Source organism: Sminthopsis crassicaudata, chromosome 3 (assembly GCF_048593235.1).
Source record: "Sminthopsis crassicaudata isolate SCR6 chromosome 3, ASM4859323v1, whole genome shotgun sequence".
NCBI classification, from domain to species: Eukaryota; Metazoa; Chordata; class Mammalia; order Dasyuromorphia; family Dasyuridae; genus Sminthopsis; species Sminthopsis crassicaudata.
The window spans coordinates 119028040-119053392 of NC_133619.1; the positions used below are offsets into that span (position 1 = coordinate 119028040).

General features: G+C 32.3%; 1 protein-coding gene across 3 annotated transcripts in view; it reads right to left on the reverse strand.

Annotated features, from left to right (window-relative positions):
• TBC1D4 (TBC1 domain family member 4) overlaps positions 1-25353 on the reverse strand; it is a 212384-nt gene that overhangs the window by 39742 nt on the left and 147289 nt on the right. The window contains exons 9-13 of one of the 3 annotated variants that reach the window (XM_074299264.1): positions 18594-18668; positions 17025-17251; positions 14967-15134; positions 4034-4194; positions 2722-2931 (exon numbers count right to left, since the gene is read on the reverse strand). In XM_074299264.1, the coding sequence (XP_074155365.1) occupies positions 2722-2931; positions 4034-4194; positions 14967-15134; positions 17025-17251; positions 18594-18668 (841 nt within the window). Of the gene's footprint in view, positions 1-2721; positions 2932-4033; positions 4195-10714; positions 10742-14966; positions 15135-17024; positions 17252-18593; positions 18669-25353 lie in introns of all 3 variants that reach the window. The other 2 variants (XM_074299265.1, XM_074299266.1) reach the window with 2 other exon arrangements.

Genomic DNA, 25353 nt, shown 5'->3' on the forward strand with positions numbered 1-25353 from the left:
ACTCTGTGTCTTGGACAAGTCACCTCATCTATAAAATAAGGGATGTGTGTTAAATAGTCTCTGAAGTCTTGCTAGCTGTAATATTCCTATGAAATACAAATATCTAATTCAAAATAAAAACTTTCCCATTTTTAAAAAATTAAGCAATCTGTAAACTTTTGCCTCTTTCCTGAATAACTGCTTGATTTTTAAAAAGTAAACAGAAAAAACTTTAAGCTAATTCTTGTTTTTATTTATTAAGATCAGCTGGAAAAAAAACGAGGGAAAGGAACAACTCGGGAAAAATCTGGATTCACTCAAGCACATATTACTTAAATAGCCTTACCTTCTGCAAAACAAATCTCTATCAAAAATAAGAGTCCTCGACAGCATAAAAAAAAAACACAAAAAAAAAACAATAGGACATTTTCATGTTATTTTCATGCCAGCATGTTTAAAATAGGAAACAATAATTATATTGATAACACTGCAAAAAGCTTGTGTCTGCCAACCACTAGATGGCTTTAAAACATAGAATGACTCTCACATTGGTTAATCTTATATTCTAGGTTAATTCTAGATACTTTTTTTTTTTTTTTTTTTTTTTTTTTTAAGGTAAAGAGCACTTTTAAAAAACAATTCCAGTAAATAACTTGTCTCAAGTTACCTTTTTCAGGGAAAGCCTTTAAACAGAATTTGTTTATATTTTCTCCACTAAAAAATATATTTAGAAGAATTGTACTTATTTAACATATACTAGATTGCTTGCAGTCTAGGGAAAAGTGTAGGTAGAGAAGGAAGGAGAAAAATTTGGAATACAAGGTTTTTCAAAGATAAATGATGAAAACTTTCTTTGCTTATATTTTGATAAATAAAAAGCTATTATTATAAAAGAAATTTTTAAAAATTTTCTCCACTAAATCCATAGTTCTTATGTTTTGATTTGTTTTTCTCCCTCTCATTTCTCCTTATCTTTACCAGATAAGAATAAATTAGGAGGTGGCACTTTCATTGGCTAGAATTCTTCCATATTCAACTAGAATGCCATCAACCCTACTGTCCTAACAACCTAATAAGGAATCTGTATTTTATGGAATAATAAATACATTTTTCATGTAATAATGACTCTAGTTAGTAAACAAATGGAATAACGAGAAAAGTGTTAGGTTAAGTGTTAAGAAATCTAGACTCTGCCCCTGGTTTCTGTAATGTTGTAATTCACCCCTCCTTCAAAACCTTAATTTCTTTTCTCCTATAAAATGAAGGTATTGCTTTTTGATTCCATAATGAAAAAGACATTATTATCTGAATTTAGAATTGTTAATAATAAATAACAATAAAAATTGGCATTTACATTGCATTCTGAAGTCCTTTATATATTTTAAATCATTTGAAGCTAATGTGAAATACATGCTAAAGCATTATTATTCCCAATTGAAGTAAATTAAGGTGCAGGAAAATTAAGTGACTTTCCTGTAGTCACCCAGTTAAAGGAGTTGAGTCTGGCCACACTACATCACACTGTTCCTGAGGAAATCACCTCTCCTATTGTTGATGGGATACAATTTCATGACTAGTTATTTCAAGAGAGTTCTATCAATTTTCTTGACTTTTCACAGGTTTATGCTAAACCAAAGTATATTCAAGAACTATGACTTAACGTTTTAAAACATATTTATATTATATGTATTTTAAAAAGTTTTTAAATCATCTTAAATCTCTACAGATTACAATAGTTTTCGTATGTTTCTTCATCTACAAAACCTAGGTAACAAAAAATTTTAATATTCATGCCCTAGGATTGTAGAATACTTTGTAAAGTACTTTGTGAAACAAGTTGCTATATAAAGTGAATTATTATTATTGAAGCTATTTTAGAAGGTTCTTAGAAAAGAAAGAGGATCATTATATGGAGGGAGGCTTGTACTTCTATGTCCATAGAGTCAAATAAGAATCACAATAGTATTTATATTCTTCTTTGAGATTTATAAAGCACTTTACTTGTGCTGTCTCATCTGGAATGTAAATGCTAACATGATCCCCATTTTACAGGGGAAGAAAATGAAGCCCAGGAGGCTTTCCTGGGACCCTCCAGACCTCTCAAGAATCTGAGACAGGATCCCAGAATTCTACCAGGATTACACCTCCTAAATGATTCTATCAGTCAAAGCCAACATGGAAAAAGAAGAAAAGAAAACATATATGGTATTAACAAAGGCAAGAGTGACAAATTGCTTTCATGTTGCCTTTTCTTAATAAACAAATTATCACAAATAGTATAAAGAGGGGAATTTCTAATAGATGCTAAGAAGTTAATGCTCTTACATTATACCCCAAAAGGAATCTACTAAAAATACTCAAATTAATCTTATGTAGATTTTTAATAAATCTGATAATGATGAATCATATTTAAATAGCAAAATTTGCCTCAAAATTAAACTTATTTTGCATCACACTTAAAAATTATTAAAAGCTGAGTTACACTCAATAATACATGAATACTACTTTTATTTATCTTTTCATTTTTTTAAAAAGTTCTATACTTAGAACTGATCTCTTATCACAATTTAAACACAAATCAAACTCTTAAATCACCTCAAGCTAGACTTTTCTTATATATTCACTATCCAAAAATAATATATCACTGAAAAAAAGCAGCAAATCTGTTCAAGGTGAATGTGTAAATGACATCCTTAAATTACAGCATTATCATCTCTGATTCTGGTTCTCTGAGTGGCTAACCTTCCAGTTTCTGATTTTCTTTTTCCATTCGAAGCAACAAAATTTGTTGGTGAATAGCTTTTTTCCACAGACTTCGTAGTTCTTCAGATTTTCTTCTCCCATCAACTTTTTCTGGTTCATCCTCATCAGGCAAGAATAAGACAAGAGGATCCTCTTCCATGGTCGGGGCAAGAGGAGACAAAGGAAGAAGTTCGTTTCTGTCAAGTCCATCTACAAAGAATTAAAATAATGATGTGTACTTCTTACTAACAGAGTGCATTACAGATTTTTTTTCTTCAACTATTGGGAATCTCATGTACCACAAGTGGGTGTTTTCAGAAAAGCTGACTTACTTCTCTGGTAACATTTCAGACTGTTATTTGAATCAATGACTTAGGTAAACTGACTGAATTCCCCTGCTATACTTCCTTATTATAATGAAACAAAAGCACACATAATTATACCACTTCCTCTTTATGCACAGTGTCTTTTTTCACAATACTTTAAAGATAGGTGCTTCCAACTAAATTAGTTTTCTCCTGATAATATAACACTTCTGTGATAAATCTATTTATGTTCAAAAATAACACTGAAGTATTTTAGAAATAAATCATCCCTTAAGACTGAAATTAATATTTTTAAATATTATGTAATATTAATTCTTTTTATTAAATCCATACATAGAGATAATCAAGTCAATAATTAATGTCAAATCAGTCCACCAACTATCATAAATTATACATTTAACTATTTGCTAAGTATTGTACTAAATGTTAAGGATACAAAGGTAAAAACATAATTCGCTGATCTCAAGGAATTCACATTCTAATTAAGAAGATGTGTATGTATTATGTACTACAAGATATAAAGAGGTAATTTCAGAGGGCCATCGCTAGAAGTGGTAGAGACCTCCCAGGAGAAGATGGGATTTGGTCTGGGCCTTTAAGAAAGCCAAGGAAGCCAAGAGGCAAAGGTATATAAGCAGAGAGCATTCTAGACATGGGACACAAATAATGGAAAAAAAAACAGCTGAGAGATGGAGCACTGTGTGCAAGACCAGTATTGCTGAATCAAAATATTAAAAAAAAAAAAACTGGATAGATAAGAAGGGAATCAGGTTGTGAAAGCTTTTAAAATCCAAATATATGATCTTATATTTGTTCTTGAAATAACAAGGTGTTCCTATATTTTATATTCCATATTATATTTGCCTATCCATATAGAGCAAGAATAGATTTTAAAGAATACCATAAACTTCTTTCTATATCAGAATTTTCATTTTATACCCTGAAGAATTATACTCAGAGGAGATTTTCATTAATATCATACAAACCTTGATGCTGCATTGCTGAGGGAGATTTGTTCATAGGAGAAGCAACTCGAAGGAAAATGCGCTGCCTCCAAGAGACACGTCGAGGAGTTACAGGGATCCCTCCAATATTTAAGGAGTCACTGCTACAAGTAGATGAAGTTCTTTTCCTTCCCTCCCCATCACTGTGGGAAGAAATATTCAAAGCAGAAAGGTACTTGAAATTGATCATTAAGGACTTTAAACAAAATAGCAGCCCAAGGCATTCACAGTTTGTATGTCAGGCAAACAAAAATCCAGATATACATGAACCACAGGAAAAATGGAGTAATGCATAACCAGGGATTGTCTTCCCTTTGCTCAAGGACCCTGCACCACTGACCAAATAATGAAGAGAACTAACTAGACCTGTGCTAATAAGCTCAATAATAAAAGGTTCATTTCTGTTTCTACTCATTTCACAGAATACATAAACCTCTATTCAATACTCAAAATTAGAAAAAAAAAATTTAGAAATGGCTATTGACTACTGGCCCTGTGAACCTCTAGAACATGGACTACTGTAATTTAGCAAAGCAATGTGCTAATGATATAAATGAATATCTAAATTCCTTTTAAGATTGCCAGTTCAGAGAAGAGCAAGGATAAGTCTACAGGATAAGTTTTTCCCTCTATTCTCTCACTATCTTGTATGAGGGGAATTACAATGATCATAACATTCTTGCCAATGACTGTTAACATCTCCAAATTGTTAGTCTTTTCGAAAAGAAGATAAGCTAAATCATACCAAATAATAATAAAAAGTGTTAATCAACCTTATACATTCCACTGCACAAGAAAGATTGCCCTATTCTCAGTTTTTATCTCTAGCCCACAAAGTATTGATTGATAAAGTTATACATGAGACCCAACAATAAAATCAAACAATAATATAATGTAATAATCACTACTAGGGACAGAAAAAAAATTGCTCAAGCTTTTTTTCCCCAAAAAGCCTTACTCAATATGCCTAAGAAGATGATGAGAAAAAATACCTCAATTTTTTCAATTTCAGTGAGAAATTGAAGAACAGTCCCTCTCTCTGTCTCTCTCGAATCTTCTCTCTGAATCTCTGTTTCTCTCTCTCTCTCTCTCTCTCTCTCTCTCTCTCTCTCTCTCTCTCTCTCTTTCTCACATACATATGCGGATATATGAATACATATGTAAATACATGTATATACACTCCTGCATGTGTACACATACATATACACACACATGCACACACATGAATATAAGCTCTTTGACAGCATGGAATGGTTTTGTCTTTACTTGCATTCCTAATACCTAGAACTGTGTCTGGCAGAATAGACACTTAATAAAAACTTGCTGACTGACTGTCAACATGCCTCCGGTTTACTGATACTGCATATTTCTCCCCCTGGCATACTCTAAAGTCTAGTCAAACTGGCTGCTCAGAATGTAATCTCCTTGAGAGCAGGAATCATTTCAGCTTTGACTTTCTCTAGACCAAGCATTGTTACTATAAAATAGCAAGTACTTGCTAACTGACTGATTTCCCATCCCAGAATGAACTCCCTCACACTTATCATTTAGAATCCTGACCTTATTCCAAAGCTCAGTTCTCCCTCTTTAAATTATCTTGTATTGGGGCAACTAGGTGGCACAGTGGATAGAGCACCAGCCTTGAAGTCTGGAGGACCTGAGTTCAAATCTGGTCTCAGACACTTAGCACTTCCCTAGCTATGTGATTCTGGGCAAGTCACTTAACCCCAATTGCTTCAGAAAAAAAAAAAATCCTGTATTTATCCAAATGTTTCCTGGTACATCTCAAGAGAATAATAAATTCTCTAGGGTGGGGACAACTGGTCTTTTGGGGGTACATATATCCATAGTACCACCATTTTTTTCCTTTGATTTTTTTTTCCTATTACCTATCACAGTGTCTAGCATATAGGAGTTACTTGTAAATATTTGCTGAAGTGAAATGCTAAAATAAACTGAATGATTGTTGTTCTTTTCTCTAAGTTCTACTTCAAAGATGGCTCATGATATGTAAGTAAAGTAGGGTTGTCAAAAAGATTATGCCAGTTGTAAGAAGCTGAAAAGCTTTAAATTGGTAATGACTAACCTTAAATATATTGTAAAAGGCCTATAAGCCTAATTGCTCCTTGGAAAATATGGGGTTTTTTATTTTGTTTTGTTTTTTTGCCACAGGAATTCACAAAACACCCAGGAGTTGTGATATGCGTCACAGGACAGAAGCCTCACACTGATGTAATCATATATTCTTAAATAACTGATGTAAGTATGTTATTCTTCACTTCCTCTTTTGAGAGCACTGGCACCTATATTCTCCTTTTAGGGATTGCTAAAGTTATCCTTAACTAGGCTGCCTGTGATAGGATTTAAACACCCTACTACTCTGCTACTACTATATTATATTCTATACACATTTAACAAAAGTGTCATGAAAACTATTTCCTGAGATTAACAAGTAAAACAAATAAAAAAGGGCCTGCTTATCTTCTCAATGAATGTGAGAGTAGTGATGTATAAATTCTAAGAATTTATAAGTTTTTAGTTTATTATTCAATTCAATAATTATTAATTAAGCTTTATTATATGAAAGCATTGAATACCAGGAAGTTTAGTAATACATAGTTCCTATCTTCATGAACCTTACTAACTAGAAGAAAACACATAAACAGATAAGTAAAATAAAAATAATAATAGAGGATAAATGCACTTGAAGGTAATTATCAACTGAATGAATTAGGGATGGATTCACTGAGAAGATGGCATTTGAATTGGGCCTTAAAAGATGGGTAGAAATTTAATAGGCAAAAAAGGATATGGAATTGTTCTAAGCAAGGTAATAGAATAAGTAAAAGCATGTAGGGGGAAAAGTATAAGGCATGTTTTGGGTATTTCAGTTTAGATACATTTTATAGTGCATAAGGAGGAGGATGTATTATAAGGATGAAAAAATAGGGCACTTTATTCAGCAACTACTACCTCTCTTTGGGCATGAATCTTTCATTTAAGACAATAAGACTGCAAGACCTGTAATGGGACATTAATACAATGGGTACAATACTATATCTTAGTGTACTTATAAGATTGTTGGATGGTTTCTTTCTTAAATTAAAATATTTTAAAAACAAAGATATCTTGTAAGTGCTTAACAAGCAAAAAGAAAAAGTTTCAATTATGTAACAATTTGATAATTAAGCAACAATTTTGATTATAATGCAAAACAAATATAGTAGAAATGTATTCATTTTATGGCCAATAAGCTAGGATAGTTCAATTGAAAGAATAGGCCTCCTAAAAGTTGTTGAATTACTTCTATATAGCTTCAATTCAAATAAAAATCAAGATAAATTAATTCAAAAATTCAATAAAACTTTGGTAATTTAATAATACTTCAAACTTATTTCCAAGTGATCACTAATTTTCTCTTCGTTATTTGAAATACTAATAAAATGACAGGCTAAACTGGAGTGTGTTGATGTCTTTAAATTACATTTATGAAAAAACAAAATCTTCAGAAAAAAATATCATAAAATAGGTAAATGAAGCACATTTTTATTATCCAACATTTAATTATGGCTCATTTCTGAACATAAGTAGCTTAAAGGAAATCACTGAACTAAAAATTTTCTTCTACTTTCAATACAATTTTTACACTGAGGAGCACAAACAAAAGTTTTGATATTTATTAATTAACTAATTAAACCTACACTCAGAAGCTAATACATAAAATGGCTTAAAACACTCTAATTAAAGGATGAATATGCAAAAGATTCAATGACTTTAAATATTTAAAAATTATATTTTGAAATTATTTTATTTTCCAATTGAAAATTTAAAGACTGCAATTACAGAGTAAGACTGATAACATGGTTTCTTTACCATTTTATTATTTAGTAAATTTTTGTGACTTAGTGTAGCAATTTTTTTTCACATTGATACTTTATATTCAGTCTTCAACTATCTGACATCCTTGCTTCTAAAACCAGAAGCACAAAACATCAATCCTAAGAATCAAAACTATTTGAATTACTCTTGATCCAAATGTGGTTATACTTAAATTCCTTCATTCCAACTCATCCAGGAATAGCTTATCATAAAAAGTATTCTTGCCAAGGCATGTAGAAGTAAGGTTGGGGGTAAGGTTGGAAAGTAGTGGATATTTTTCAAACTCTGATAATGGTTTTCATTTCTCTTTTAATTTCATCAAACCATATTAGGAATTAGATATGCAAAATATCTTGTAAAAACAAAAGATAACATGATTTTAGTAAGTTTTGCACTTCATTTAAGAAATCTTGAATACTTAGATTTACAGAAATACAGATTTACAAATAAAAGATGTCTTTTTTCTATAGCCCTCTAGGCCTAGTTAATGTAAATTCTTTGAGTTATTTTATTTCCTGTCATTCCTTTTTTTTTTTTTTTTTTCTTAAATACTGAAAGACTATCAATCATGTTTCCCTTCCTTCTGGAGCAACAGTATTTTAAAAAGTAATCATGTGATTTCTTATAAGAGGATTAATGTGTTAATATGTCAGAAGTTCCATATGAAGTGCTGAATAACCAAAACAACTAATATTCACTGTACACACACATACACACACACACACACACATATATACACACATCAACTTTTCTTCCTCTATCCTATTTTAGTTTCCAAAAATATAAAACATTTCACCCAGTGAACATATCTATGGAAAATATTCTATGCTAACAGTCTTATCTATCAGAAAGAGGAAAACTAATCAACAGAATAAAACATGAGAAATCCTAATTAAAATGGATTGTGATAATATAATAGTTATCTACAAAACACAAATGCAATTCTTTTTCACAGTCATCTAGAAGGGACAAAAAGAATCTCAGATCCCTTTTCCCATTATAGAAGGTGGGGAAAATCCTTCTCTCTACTTGCAATCAACAAAAAGAGGTATTTCATGCTATGAGTGGGATATGAACTAATTAAGTTCAAAAATAACTTTGAATATACAATAGAGTTAAAAAAAAAAAAGCACAAAATCTCCCAATGTGAGCTACTAAATTAACATGATAAATCCCAAACAAAATGTAATAATGCACCCATTAGATTCAAGATATTTTGTAACCACGCACTAGGAATCAATGGTTACAATATCTCCAATTCTGTAAATTGCTAGCACTATTACGCATCACATTAACTCTTTTTTGAATTTAAGGACCAATAACAAAGTAAAATCTTCAGACTATCACAAATCAACACAGACAAGGTAGAAGCTCTGACAGTACATACTGCTAAAACTGGCTTGAAATGTTTTTGTTATTTACTGAAAATAGCTTCATACGCCATTTTTCTAAAAAAATATTTCAATGGATATTAAAGAATATACCCCATCAGAATGAAACATTTATTGTGACAATTTTGGTAGCTAAGAAAAGATTAAATGAAAGCTATGTGTGAAACTAAAACAACTTAAAAAATACAAAAGGCAAAATTAAATCTGCAGAATATGATGAACAAGAAAAGAACTGTTTACAAAAGGAGCAAATTAAATATTTCTCTTTCAAAATATTTTGAAAGGTTTCATAAATATGCTAAAAAAGATACGATCTCTAAAACATGATAAAGCAATTCATTAAATTATACTTCATCTACATGGACTTTTATCTTCATGCAGTTTTGCTATCCTAAAGAAACTTTTACTGACTAAATAAATGCAGATTTGACCTGCTGTATGGATAAACTAATAGAAAGCACAGAGGTTATATTAAGTCGATGGAACAGTGAAAAACATGAATAACACAAATAACCAAAGTAGTGAACTTCCTTTTCTAAAACCCAGACTAAAAAGAGATTTCTCAGTCTGAGTAAGAAAAACAGATAAATTCACAACCTTCTTACAAAGGTCAAAAAGTAGAATAATAAAGTTGAAAAACTGATTTTACTCTGTTTTCAAAGATCATAATATCTACATAAAATCTAGCAAATAATTCTCAACTATAGTTAATATAACCACAACTTACTGACATTTATCCACCAAACTTATATAAGGGTCAAGAGGAAATGAAGATATTTTCTTCTGAGTTATCAAAGATGCAGAGTCAAACTCTTATCTAAGCGTGAATAAGAAACCAAGATCCAAGACCTGGCCTTACTTTTCTATGAAGTTAGCTTAAAGGGATCTGAAAGTCCTTAGCAGGTCCAGCCTGATCCACTGATGAGTACTGAAATAGTCAGAAATACTTTATTCATCTGATAATCATCATAAAATTAATGAAAAAATGTTATATAGGGATTTTTTTTAGGTAACTATAGGATTAAGATCCACAAAGAAGGATTTTATTATTAATATTACCAATCTTGGGATGAAGGCCATAATACTTTTCTGGAAAGGTCAACATAGAAAAGAGTAGAAACAGACTTCTCATAGGATTACTAAGAAAAAAACTTATAAATTTCTTGAGAACAGGGAACACATCCCCTTAATTATAGAACTCCCACAATATCCAAACTAATGTCATGCACCCAACAGATACCCAACAAATGTTTTAAAAATAAGAAAGATAGAAATATTAAATATAAAAAAACAGATGTGTAAGGAAAGAGGATTAAATGACAATAGGAACTAAATGAAATCAATGAGCCTGCTTCCTTCATGACACATTAGCCTACTTAAAACTTCCAATCACCTTGATTCTGAAGCAGAGTCCTTCATTCTAGTGCAATAAAAAAAAAACAAGGAAGGACATTAGCACAACAGTAAAGATATATGTCTAAAATCATGGTAAAGCATTATAATGCTTTGTTTCAAGATCCTATGATGATTTGTAGATATAATTCAAACAACAATGGCACCAAATCAAAGCTTACACTATTTTTATAAATGAATGTGAGGAAATTATTTCAGAACATCTTGACTAAGATATTTCATTTTTCTAGCAGAGAGTAGTAAAGATGAAGATGAATAATTATTTACTTTGTATTCATGAACTTTGATAGTAATAACTATAAAGTTACTATTCCAAGACATTATTCTAGAACTTTTAGATAAAATTTTAAGAAGCATCACAACAAATTAACATAAAATACATTATATAAACTGATTATCATGCCACCATGTTTCATTTTAGAAATAAGATACATGATATTTATTCTCCTTTACTTTTCACTTCCTATACAGAGTACACCACGTACAATAATTTAAATACCCAAGATTCAAAATAACAGTTCTGAAAAAAGTATTATTTCTTACAGTTATTACACTTATTGTGAGCAACAAAAATTCATAAATTCATCTACTTTATTAGAGCACTGTGCATTATTGTCCTATTGCTTAGTATTTGGGTATCTTGTTTGGTCACAGATACTTAGAAACCCATGTAGTATATTAGGAAACTACTTTCAACTAAAATCAAGATCATTTATTAAAATTTCACTTTTTTACAAAATAAGGTAAAGATTAAGATGAAGCAAACTGTTGTTTGGGGTACAAACTTAAGAAACTGTCCAACCCCAGATTTCTGCAAGTCAATTTAAGTAGAAGATGTCCCAAAAGTCTTAAAACAGTTTTAAAACTTATTAAAACTAAAAACTGCAGGGGCAGCTAGGTGTCTTAGTGAATAGAGCACCAGCCCTGAAGTCAGGAAGACCTGAGTTCAAATCAGATCTCAGAAACTTTACACTTAGTACCTATGTGACTCTGGGCAAGTCACTTAACCCCAATTGCCTCAACCAAAAAAAAAAAGCAAAAAAAAAAAAAAAACCACCTTAAAACTGCACTGGGAATTTTAAGACACCTAGTATATATGATTATCACAATAGCTCTTAGAAAGTCTTCCTAGTGTTTGGTTTGAAAGGTTTAGAGTTCTTTGATTTGGGGTAAAATAAAGCAATTTCACAAAAAATTATTCCAAAACTACTAGAGTACTCCACTATAAACATGGCCTTTGAAGTAAGTCAATAAACAGAATTATAATTTCCAATGAAATTTAGTGTGTACCTCTGGATTCTATATTTTCCATATCAAAACCAGTCTAGAGAGAATATGCAAATGTGAATATCAGAAAATAATTCTAAAGAAAAATAAATATGCCCATACTTTAAAATGACATATAGTAACAAATTTTGAAAGGTAAAATAACTTTTTATCCTCTCCATTCCCCCATCCAAATTTGATCTGCAATATTTTTAACAGATTTTCTTATTTGGAGGCATAATATTTTTGCAAAATGGGATTCTCTTTGCTCTTTTTCTCTTTTCTTCCCACCAAAAAATAAACAAAAAAACCCCTGATTTATCCAATACTGTCCTTGGATGCCTCATAGGCTTTATCTCAAGTCTTTCAATCAATGACTAGAAGTAGGGGTAGATGAGAGACAAGGTACTGTACAAATAGCCCTACATGCTTACATTTAATAGCTATGAACACAAAAAAGATTACTCTAAATTCACTGAATACTTTTCAAGGGTTGTTCTGTTTAAATATTTTTGCCACATTAATCTAACCATCTCCATTCCTTCCCCAATCTCTCTCATTACAAATTAATTCTGTCCCTAATGTACAGCAAGTTCAGATTCAAAACTACACAGGTTGAAAATTATCTTTCCATCCAGTGTGGGGAAAATACATTTGAAAAGCAGATACTTGGTGTAGAGATCTCTAAAAATGGAACTATATATAAGAGCTGATGAAATACTTTATTTTTTGTGACATGTAGTTGTAACATGAAACATACCTGACCAAAATGCCACATGGATCCATTTTAAGTATCATGTAAGTTAGCTATTATTCCCTCTCTTCTGATGAACTATAAACATATGTAAATATATGTGTGTGTGTGTGTATATATATATATATGTATATACAGTTGTCATCCTCAAAACTATAATCACCACAGCTTCTTACAGCCAAGTCAACAAAGAGTTACTACTCCTATTCTCCACACGCTAGAAGAACAGAATATGACAGTGCAGTTTTCAAAGTTGTCAACTCCTATACAAAAAGATCTTTGCTCATTATGAATCAGAAGTTCTCAAAAACCACGGTAATTTATGCTATGTAAGTATAAACAAAAAATTTAGATCATGGCCACCAATGCATGTTTCTAGAATGTCTTGGGCCCTCTTCTCTCTCCAAACTATTTCACTTAGTGATAGCATATGATCCCATAGTTTTATTTATCATCTCTTTGTTGAACATTCTCAAATATACTTATTCTGCCCTAACCTCTCCGTGGACTTCTAGTATAATTTCCAATCATCTATTGGATATCCTGACCTAGAGATCTCATAGAAATTTCAAACTGAACTTATTCTCTTCCCATTTCCAATAGTCCTCTTGTTAAAACTTCCTTATTACTATCCAAGGAGCAATCATTCTTCCAATTACCCAGGCTCAAAACTTAGGTATCATCTTCACCTCCTTACTCTCACCTTCCATACCTGATCTTCCCAAGGCCTGTTGATTTCATCTGTTAACCTTGTAACATCTCTCACATACATCCCCCTTCTCTCCTCTGACATTGCTACTCTTACACTTCAGGCCCTCATCACCACATACCCAGACTATTGAAATGCCCTGCTGATCACTCTACCTGTCTTAAATCTTTCTCCGCTCTACTCAGATGTACTTCTAAAACACAGGTCTGACTATGTCACTTCCCCACTCAAAACTGCAGTGACATTCTATTTCCTCTAAGATCAAAAATCAAGTCTTCTGTTTGAATTCATGCCCTTCATAACCTAGCCCCCTCCTATTCTCCTAGTTGTCTTACATCTTACCTCTCACCTTGTACACCTTAATACAGGAGACACTAGCCCCCTTGATCTTCCCAAAACCATACCTTTACCCCCACCAATCTAGTTATTTTCAATGGCTGTCCCCCATGCATGGAATGTTCTCTCTTCTCTTCTCATTTCCTAGTTCTGCAACAACTCCAGCTAAAATCCAAATTTCTTCAAAGGATCGAAATTTCATTGTTTCCCCCACTGTTACTGTCTACTTTCTGAAACTACCTTTCATTTACATTGTATATATCTTGTCTGTGCATAATAATTTGCATGTTCTCTCTCCCATTAAATTGTAAATTCTTTGAAAGAAGTCTTTTTTTTTAATCTTTTTTTTAAGTATCCTACCATTTAGCACAGTACCTGAAACTTAATAGATTAAAAAATGTTTAGTAAGTGAAATTATCATATACATTGCTTTTAAATGGAACTTCATTGTTTACTCTTCTCATGTACTATAAATTGTGACTGACCATCATAATGAATAAACAATTTTTAAAATTCCCTTTTTTAGAATGAAAAATGACCATCAAACCTCTCCCCTACCCCTTTATTCCTATCCATCCATCTAACTGTTATTTAGAATTGTGGGTTCTGGAAGCCCATATCCATTTAAATGCAAAATACTAGGTCCATACCAAAAAAAATTGTTCAGGTAAATAATTAATTCCTTGAAACCATTCAAAAAATGACTAACATGCATCAATCATCTTTCTTAGGCACAGTCATTTATCAGTAGCTTTCAAACTTTGTTCTAAGGAACTATGGAATTTCAAAAGGCAGATCCAGGGATTCATGAGAAAAAATTATTATTTAATATTATCAGCTCTAGGCCTCAAACAACCTACCACCATACCCACGTTTAAGATTCTAAGGTCTGGAGAGAAAATTAAGATAGGGTCCACACTAGAAAAAAGCATGAAAACTACCGATTTTAAATAAATCTTCACTTTGGTTAATTTTCTACTTTTAAAATTCTCATTAGGATACTCAACCCAGAAACAAATCAAATATTTAGGAAAGCAAATTAGAAATTAGCATAAAGCAGTATATATAGATGTCACTCCAAAATTTATTAATTTTTATTAGCACATCAGTATACCAGAAGCACTCTAGAAAAAAATTTTCTTTGCCAACAGAGGCTACTGCTCTCACCTTATTTCATTTTCATACTGTGGGGACAGTCTACCTGAACTCTGGTAAAAGCTTTTCAGGAAAGAGGGGGCAGAGAAGGAAGGGGCAGAGAAGGAAGTATGAAGACTTGGAAGACTGGAAGAAGAAGATTTACTCTCCTTGTGAATGCGTCGACCTGATAGAAGAATGCTAAGCACAGAAAATACAGCAAATTTGTTTTAATTTATGGTACAACAGTTAAGAATTTTGTTCACTAAAAAGATATATTAAATAGCCTCTTGATATCAATTAATTATCTAAGAAAAGAAAGTATGGAATTGGACCTGACAGAGAAAGCTAACACTCTCTATGTGCAATACCATTGCTTCATAATCTAATGCTATGCTTCCTAATTTATGCCATATCTCTTATATCATGCCTTAGTCTTTAATGCATTCTAAAAAAATTTAGGATAAATTGTTGTTTGTTTTCATATGTAAGCGAAATTTCATGGGAAATAATCACAGGAAATAAATTCCACAAGGAAAAGCAGGTTATCAGTACTTCAAAGGCCTGATTATTTTAAATTAAATAGTAATAAGCTTTTCTGAAAATAAAGGACTAACATTTTTTTTTTTTTTGCTTTTGGAAATTAGCATGTAAATTTCAGTTTACTGTAATACCAATTTCCATTTTCTTTGATTTTGTTTTGTTCATCCAAGGTACTTAATAGATGTAGTCCATGCAGCACTGGAAAAAATTAAATCTGCTAAACTGTACTGCATTGCTATAAACAGCTTAACTCAAAATGTTCCCTTAATCTCATAGTTTTAAAAATATAAGTTGATAATTATTTTAACTGACATTCTGAAGGATATTTTGTCTGATTGTTTGGTAACTAAAGATCCCATTTAGTAGAAGTGTTCCTACTGAATTTTAAATTCCTGAATCCTGGGAAAGAAGAGATTGACTGTCTCAGAATACAAATGTAATTCCTGTTTTATTTTTGTTCATAATATATTTTATATATTAATATTAAAATAATATCATTTATATTTTATAAAAATATTATAAAATATGATGCAAAGAGCTATCTTTACATAGGAAGAAATGGAGGTTTTGCCTTATTTTACTTAATATCCTATAGCATTTCTTTAAAACATTTTTTGCCAACTTTATGTCCTAATGATTTCTGGAAATTAACACTAGAAAAGTTGTTCTATGTGATCAATATGAGATTTAAGAGTCATTATAATGCCTATATCACATATAGTATCTACCATATCATCTAAATGACTTCTCACATATAATGAAGAGAAAAGATATGAGTTCTAGGAAACAAATTTTTATTTCAGTTACATAGTGAGAAGAGAAGAAGATATTAAGTGTGTACATTATTGTAGAAATCCAATACATAATTTTAACACATAGTTTAACACAGTTGAGATAATAAAATAAATTCCGAAATAACATATCACAAATTCTTAGAGTAGCTTTTTCAGGTTGCTATATTTCCTGTCAACTATGGTATGCCTTGCCTTTATTATTAAGGAAAATTATTTTATTCTAGAAGGAAATCCAAAAGAATCATCTCTTATATGTTATTTTGCACTTAACAAAAAGATTATCCCAACTTTAAAATTAATCTAGTATATGCTTTTATCTAATCATGTGATTTTGTGTGAACAGGAAGTTCTAGTAATTAGCTATTTTAAAACTTGCTGACTTCATTTCTTTATAGTTATCTAGAAACCATTGACTAATTTGTGCAGTCAGCAAAATTTCAGTCAAAATAACTGCATGATAACCCCCTTCAATCTTTTCCCTTTATTAAACATAAATAGTTTGTTGATATGTGTTAAACCTCTGCTTAGAGATTTTCTGTTAACTGCGGGGGTTTTGTGATTTCTTCCAAATAATATGCATAATGCATAATTTAGACTACCATCATTTAACATATTGATAGGTCTATAGAGTGCCTTTCTCCTCCCTCTACAGAAAATAGGACATGATTTTTAGTGTAACAGCATTTCCCTCCTAGCACAACTCTCACCAAAATCAACAATGTCAAGTCTAATAGGAAAGAAAGTTCAGACTCACCTGCACTGTTCAATGGAACTCTGTCTCAGGAGAGGAGACTGAACACCCTGAGATCGCCCATCCTGTAAAGCGATCTTTCTCTTTGTACTTGAGGGGGGATGGCTGAAAGTGTGTGCCCGCCTTCGGAACTGAGGGGAGTCCGAGTCCTCTTCAGGGAAGGTCTGCCAGGCCGGGTACAGCGGAGAGGCTGGCGGGGTGCCTGGCGGAGAGTCACCTGGTGAGCAGTCCTGAGAAGAGATCAAAGGGGAGTGAGGCCTTGCCTTCCCACAGAAAGCATGGAAGGCCTGACAAGAGAGAGCTCACAGGAGAGAAGAGGTCTCTTCTTTATCCTTTATCCATGCTGCACGCTAATCAGGAAGAGCATGACCAACTTCTTTGGAGAAGCTTGCTCTGGGACAAAAGCATCCGCAAAAACAGACCAAAAGGAGAAAGTGGGGGTAAGACAAGGTATTCTTTCCTCTGACACTTTGTGGCAATAAAATGCTGTAGTTACTGTACTTCTGCTGTTGGCAGAAAGATGAAAAGGAATCATGACCAAAAGTGGGTGGGGTTTGTGTATATGTATCTGCTAATTTCCTTGACATATCAGTCACATATTTCCTGTAATGTCAAAACAACATACAGTCTGATTGACCAGCTTTAACAGCAGCAGCATCAGGATAATAATAAAATCTGTTAGGCATCCTTGTCCCCTGGGTAGGCTATTGTCCAACTACATGTTGCCTGAGGTAAACTGAAAAACATGAAAAACAGGAAATAAATGAAAAGTGAGCTATGCTGGTATGTGTCTCATATTGCATGGACAAGTCTAATAAATCTTCCAATTCAGATGGGTACATTGTTTATGTGTCACTATATGTTTTTTAAACTCCTAAGACCAATAAAATTTGAAATAAATTCTTAGCTATGGAAACTCCACAAATAAAAAGTTTATTGAAACTAATTTTTATAGGTTTAAAAAGAAATTAGTTTAATAGGCTTCAAATTGTGACATATTTTAAAGAAATTTGCATGAATATCCTTCAATTTTCAGGATTATCAAGAATCAGGAGAAAAAATGAAAAGGATATTTTCTAAAATAAAAATATGAGTATGATGTTGAAATTAAGAAAAAAAGTAAGAGGAAAGAGAAAAAAATCAAAATTAGTTCTAACATTCAGCAAAACTATATATATATATATATATATATATACACATATATATATATATATAAAACAACATTTCATTATTATATGAATTTGTATTACTAAGAATAAAATTGCATCACCAAGAAGAAAAACTCTACATAGCAAAAAATCTTATTGTAACCCAACTAACCAAATAAAAAGAGAAGATATCTATTATCCCAAACATAAATGGAGTCCAAACTGAACTCTTCAAGATCAGTAGTACATGAACATGTTATCAATCCAGTCAACTTTAATAATGTTAAATATATGCTGAAATGTAAAAAACATGATGAAAATTCAAATAGTAATATGTATCTTGTACTTAATGCCACACAAGACACATTATATTAGCTTATATATTACTAAAAACTGAAATAAATATTTAGCCTTCATTTGGTACCTTCTCTGAAGCAAGACTGTTAGACCTTTCAAAGCTGTCCATGCTTCCTAGACGACCTCTCATTCTGTTTGCTCCCTGTGGGAAGAGAAGAATTAAATATTTTACTTGATTCTGTATCTCACTCTAGAATCCTAAAAGCTAGTTTGGGAATGTTATCTTATGCTGCTGCTGAGCTGACAACCTTACATCCATACACCATAAAGACACTTTTGTTGGAAACATTTTTTGTTAGAAATAAAATAGGAATCCATCAATTGGGAGCCATATAAACAAAATGTTTTGATAAATAGATGTAAGCAAATATTGTTGAGTGGTAAAAAAAAAAATGAATATGAAGAATTGAGAGAATCACAGGAAGACTTTATTGAACTGATACCAAGAGAAGCAGGCATGATAAAGAAAACAATATATACAATGACTATAACAGTATATAAAATAAAACCTGATATTATGCCATTATAGTGACCAAGAATGAATCCAAAAGTAGGAAGCTATTGGTATGGAATAATACACATATCATCAAAGAGGTTTGATTAGCTTTGCTAACCTACTTTTTATTTTTTCATTTATCTTGAGATGTGTATGGTATGGAATAATACACATATCATCAAAGAGGTTTGATTAGCTTTGCTAACCTACTTTTTATTTTTTCATTTATCTTGAGATATGTATAGTATGGAATAATACACATATCATCAAAGAGGTTTGATTAGCTTTACTAACCTACTTTTTATTTTTTCATTTATCTTGAGATCATTTGAAAGATAATAAATAAATTTGATTTAACAGAAAAATATATATGATAATAATTTTTCATTGTTGAAACTGGCATGGATGGAATTCTGGGACTGGAGTCAGGAAGTCCTAAGTTCAAAGCTGGCCTCAGACTATTACTAGCTGTTTGACCCTAAGAAAATAGCTTAACTCTGTCTGCCTCAGTTCCCTCAACTTTAAAATAGAAATTATACTTTACAAGGTTGTTGTGAAAACCAAAGAAATAATATGTGTAAAGTTCTTAGCCCATTGCTTGACTCATAGTAGGTACTTAATCAATGCTTGTTCCCTTGATCATCCCTGATTCTATAGGAAAACTTATGTAGTCATTGCTTATCCAACTGGGGTTAAACCCTGGTTCTCTATTTCCCATACTTCAATATTCTTTCTACTTTACCATAATACCTCTATACAAGATGGAAATAAGATGACAATAGAAGAAATTTGGCTTTTGATTTTTTCTCAGAAAGAATAAATATGGATGAGGACAAACAAGACTATCCCAAGAAATCATCTTAGACCAATTCAAATCCTTCCCACTCTGTGGAAAGCATGGCAGGAGGCAGAGAATGAACTCTGAAGCTCTTTGGTAAATTTATGGATGATTTCTACACCCTATACTATGTTAGAATCTTAGGATTTAGAGTTATAAAGAGTCTTAGGGATCATCTAGCTCAATAATCCAATCATATAGATGAGAAAACCAAAGGCCAAATGGGTTAAGAAATCTTGTCCAAGGTCATATAGGCAGCAAGTGGCAAAGGTTTTAATCTATTACCTCCACTCCCAGATTTATGCTTCAAAGTCTTTGGACATTATAATTTGTTGAAAAGAAAAATTGGAAGATAAAAGAGGCATATGAAAAGCCTGGCTCACCCACGGCTCTTAGTGATAGAGGCCTGCTCTTTGGACCTGGTGGGCTGTGAGAAATTTTCTCAGAGCCCAGAAGCTCATCCCTTACACATTAACTCATAGTGGGCCTCCTGTCAAAACAATGAACAAAGGTGCCATTCATTTAGTTTGTACTGATCTGAATTTCTAATTAAACTCCACTCTCCTGGGACAGTATCCAGAATATAAAGCATGCTATAAGTATGATAAATAGGTTAATACTAACTGAGGGCATTCTGCTCTATACTTCATAGAATGAGGTACCAGTTTAGTCTGGAGAAGAAAAGATGCCCTGGGGATAAGTTAGCTGTCTTCAAGTATTGGAAGAGTGGTCCTAGAGGAGAGATTAGATTTGTTCTGTGTGTTCCCTAAGGGTAGAACCAATAAAAATGGAAAGGAATTTCATTATTTAGGCTTGGTGTCAGAGAAAACTTCTTAATAGTTAAAACTGTCCAAATTGGCATGGACTGCCTCCTGAGGTAATGAGGTTTTTCAGCAGAGACTAGAATACTTAAGAGTTATGTTATAGTGCATTCATTTATAGTTTCTATTATATGCCCATTGAGGTCCCTTCTAATTCAGAAATTCTGTGATTATTCATACAAAGCTTCACAAGAGCATATTTAGAATTGATAGAAGGGAAAACATCCTAACAATTAGTATTGCTTCAAAATGGAATAACTTGACCCAGAGGTAGCTAGTTCCCCACCAATGACATCTTCAAGCAGGAATTGGACAGTCACCTTTTTTAGATGATATAGAAGGCATTCTTATTAAATTAGGACTTGAAAAAGGTTGTGTAAGGTCCATTCTAAATCTAAGGTTAGGAATGTTAGTATTTCAAGGAATTAAGAGTAGGAATTAGAGGCAATAATATGGTATGGTAGATGAGACACTGACTCGGATTCAGGAAGACAAATTCAAATCTAGCTCAAATAATCATTAGCTGTGTGACACTGGGCAAGTGTGCTTCAGTTTCTTCATTTGTAAAATGAATATAACAATAACCACCCATCTCCCAGGATTGTTCTGTGGACCAAATGGGTTACATACTATATAAATTTTAGTTGCTATTTGCTAGTCTCCATAACAAGGGTGGTTGTCAACATCTACAAAGAAGAAGTAAAAGCTTGAAATATAGACAACAGAAGTAAAAAATTATTCTAGGAAGTATACGAAAAGTTTTTATAAGCACATATCTGTAATATATATTTTTCAGGGGGCTTCCCATTTTTATCAGTGTGAGGAATTCTCGGTATTTCTCATCCAAGATACTGTCTTCCTTCTCTATGTTTTTTCCCTGGCTCTCTCCATGCTGAGAGACTAACATTCCCTCTCTTCATGTCTACTTCCTTGGCGTCCTTCAAGATTCAACTCAAATTCTAACTTCTGTAAAAGGTCTTTTTGTGATCTCCTCAGTGGTTGGTACCATTCCTTCTGAAATTACCTTTGATCTACAAAGTATAAATCTACTATGTACCTACTTATATGTACCTTGTCTCATTAGAATATAAGATCCTTGAGGGAATTGGGCTGTTTTTCCCTTTCTCTTTATTTCTAGTGCTTATACAGTGCCTAGGACTTAATAAGTACTTTAAAAATGTTTATAGAGCAGCAATTTTTGGCAACGGAGAATCTTAGAGAGTGCCTAGGGCACTGAACTTTTAAGTGACTTAACTCAGGATAACACAGCAAATGGATTTCAGAGACAGGACTTAAACCCAGGACTTTCTATCAAAATAGTACAGTGGATGGAATATCAGGCCAGGAGTCAAAAAGACTCATATTTATGAGTGCAAATCCCACCTCAAAGACAAGTCATTTACCCTGTTTACCTCAGTTTCCTCATTTGTAAAAAGAGCTAGAGAAGGAAACAACAAACTACTACAGTATTTTTACCAAGAAAACCCCAAATGGGGTCACAAAGAGTTGGACATAACTAAAAATAACCCAATACAACTTTCCATCTCTTAGACTGTTGTTTTCACAAATATATAGGCACAAAAATGTAAAATAAACACATATATACATATGTGTATATACATATACACATATGTATATATATACACATATGTATATATATATATATACACATGTGTGTCTAAACATTTTCTTCAAAAAGAGTAGAGTTAATGTTTTCTCCAAGAAAATGAAGAATAAACTCTACATAAATCAAATGTTTAAGTTCCCCAATCTCATGCCCCTACCTTGGGGGTTGGAGGGAAGGAAAGGAAAGAAATAAATATTTATTAAGCACCTAGGATACTGTGTGCTTTTGTTAAGTGCCTAGGCACTGTGATAAGAGCTTTACAAATATTATTATCCTCATTTGGCAGATAAGGAAACTGAGGCAGGCAGAGATTAAATGCCTTGTTCAGGGTCACAAAACTAATAATAGTGTCTGAGCCTGCATATGAACTGAAATCTTTCTGACTCTAAACTTAAAGCTCTACCCATTATATAAGATTGTTTAATTTGAAAAAAAAAATAAAATTACAAACTCTTCTCAACTAAGTTAGGAATGGGTAGGCAGAAAATATAACACTTCCCAAATTCTAAGTACCTATTTCCAATTAGAAAATCCTCAGCAATTTTGCTTTATTGGCAAGTATGTGTATACATATTTATGCATGTGTGTGTGTGTATGTGTGTGTGTGTGTGTGTACACACACACACACACACACACACACACACACACACACACACACACACACTGTCCCCAAATTCAAATGGGACCTTGAATTGGTTAAGGGAAGAAAAGAAAAAAAAGCAACCTTGCACATTTGGGTAAGATTTCTATTTTTTCCTGAATTAGCAATTACCATGTTGTAGTTAAAAATACAAGGATTATACTGGAATGTAACTGAGAAGCAGAGCACATGTGAAATATTGCATCTTCCAATATGCTTATAGCCCTGGGAGGGCCCTTATGAGAATAGTAGAAAATTCACAATTAGAAGGAGTATCAATGAACCTAAACGGGATCCAAAAGAGAGACATGAAGTTGAATAAAGACTAGGCAGATAAAACTTTAATGAAAAGTTTCACTCTTATTTAATTTTATAGCATAACAATGAATGCTTATTACCAAATATATATTTTATTATCCCTAATTCACAGATGAGGAAAATGAATTTCAGAAGAAATGAATGACTTGTTCAAGGTCATATCAAGAAAGCACCATAATCAGGATCCAAATTAGCCTCCTGACTGCTTAGGCAGCACTCTTCCTATTACTAGGTGGTGAAGTAGATAGATCAATGAGCCTAGAGTAGGGAAGATTTAAATTCAAATCCAGCCTCAGACACATTTACTAACTGTGGGACCCTAGGCAAGTCACTGGACCTCTGTCTATCTAAATTTCCTCCACTGTAAAACGAGGATGATAATGTCTATGTTGCAGGGTTCTTGTAAGGGTCAAATGAGATATTATTTGTAAGGTGTTTAGCATAATATCAGGCACCTAGAAGACATTTGATTGTTTATTTTCTTCCTTTCTTCTTTTGTTTATTTTTTTCTTTTCTTTCTTCTTTCCTTTCTTCCTTTCAAGCAATACAACACATAATTATCATCACTACCAGAGAAAAAATAAGCAAAGAGCTTGTTTTCACTGACAGTGGCCTAGCATATTCATGGTTTTTCATGTAATAAAAACTAAAACATTTATTTTCCAATTCTAATTGGACCTGCCCATGAAGCTATCTGTTTTAAGCAGATGAAGTCAATCTTGATACACTAAGGAAAGATATACTTGGAAACCTGCTTTTTTCATTAGATCCTTACTCTGAAATATGCTTATAACTGGATAACTGGAATATACCAAATTACTAATTTGGTAATACATGTATCAATGTTTTCCTTGCCTCATTTTAAATGGCTTGTAAGCTTCTCCACATATATAACAGTGATCCTATTTCACAAATAGCTATAGTTAGCTATACAGTATGTCTTGACATCTAAAAATGGCAGTGATTGTAGGCTAAACCATATGACTAAAACATCAGTGTTATACTAACTACATAACCCAGAGAAGGAAAACTGGCAAGTCTAGATGTTTAAAAAAAAAAAAACAACAACAAACTCTCTTTCACTAAATAAACTAAATACTACACAAACTATTTCCAAATAACAACACAAAAAAAAATCCTATTCTTTTTTGCATGATTTAAGAACTTGTTTAGACTCATAATTTGAAATACCTTGGAACACCATCTTGACCAAAACGAGTCTGCTGTTCTATTACTGGGAATGGTTTATAGGCTATGTCAGTCTTACCAATGGAAGCATGGGAACTGGCGGGATAAAAAGGAAAGATTCAAACCCACTTGAGCATCAAATAAAAGAATATAAAACTATCAAAAGAGCACAGAACACTGGAACTACAAAGGACCTCAGAGAGCATGTAGTCATTTTGCTCTCTATAAAAAGAGTAAGTTGAATAAAGTGCCTCCAAGGTCTCTTCTAGCTCCTTGATCCTCTGATCCTAATGTAATTCTCAAATGAAACATAAAACTACTTCATAATACTCCAGGATAAGTAACTATCTAGTCTAAAGTACCATATACCAATATAAAAAATTAATTATTACCTACAAATGGAATTCCTTTTTTTCTATCACTATTTTCTCCATAGTTCATTAAATTAGGGTGTTTGAATATAAAGAGGACCAGTAAATTTTGCTTAAAATCAATATAATTAGTTTAGAAATGTAACACGAGTATAAATTAGACAGAAGTCTTTATGATATAGTGAAATAAAAGCTTAGCAGGCAATTTCTTTTTGATGAAATACAGAGTTTCTTGATACCAAAAAGTAATAATAATAAATTCCATGTATGATAATATGGAATAAATATAATTTCAAATCATTAAATATTTGATGCTTTGGGGTTTTTTGGAGGAACAATGTAATATGAGTGTACACACACACACACACACACACACACACACACACACACACACACACACACACACTTTCTTGTCCTACCATTAAGGAGTTCTACAAATTACTGAGCAATAAAAATAATTGGCATTTTATGAGAGCATCTCAGTTTAATTCAAACATCATTTGTTTCATTCCACTCTCCTACCAGATA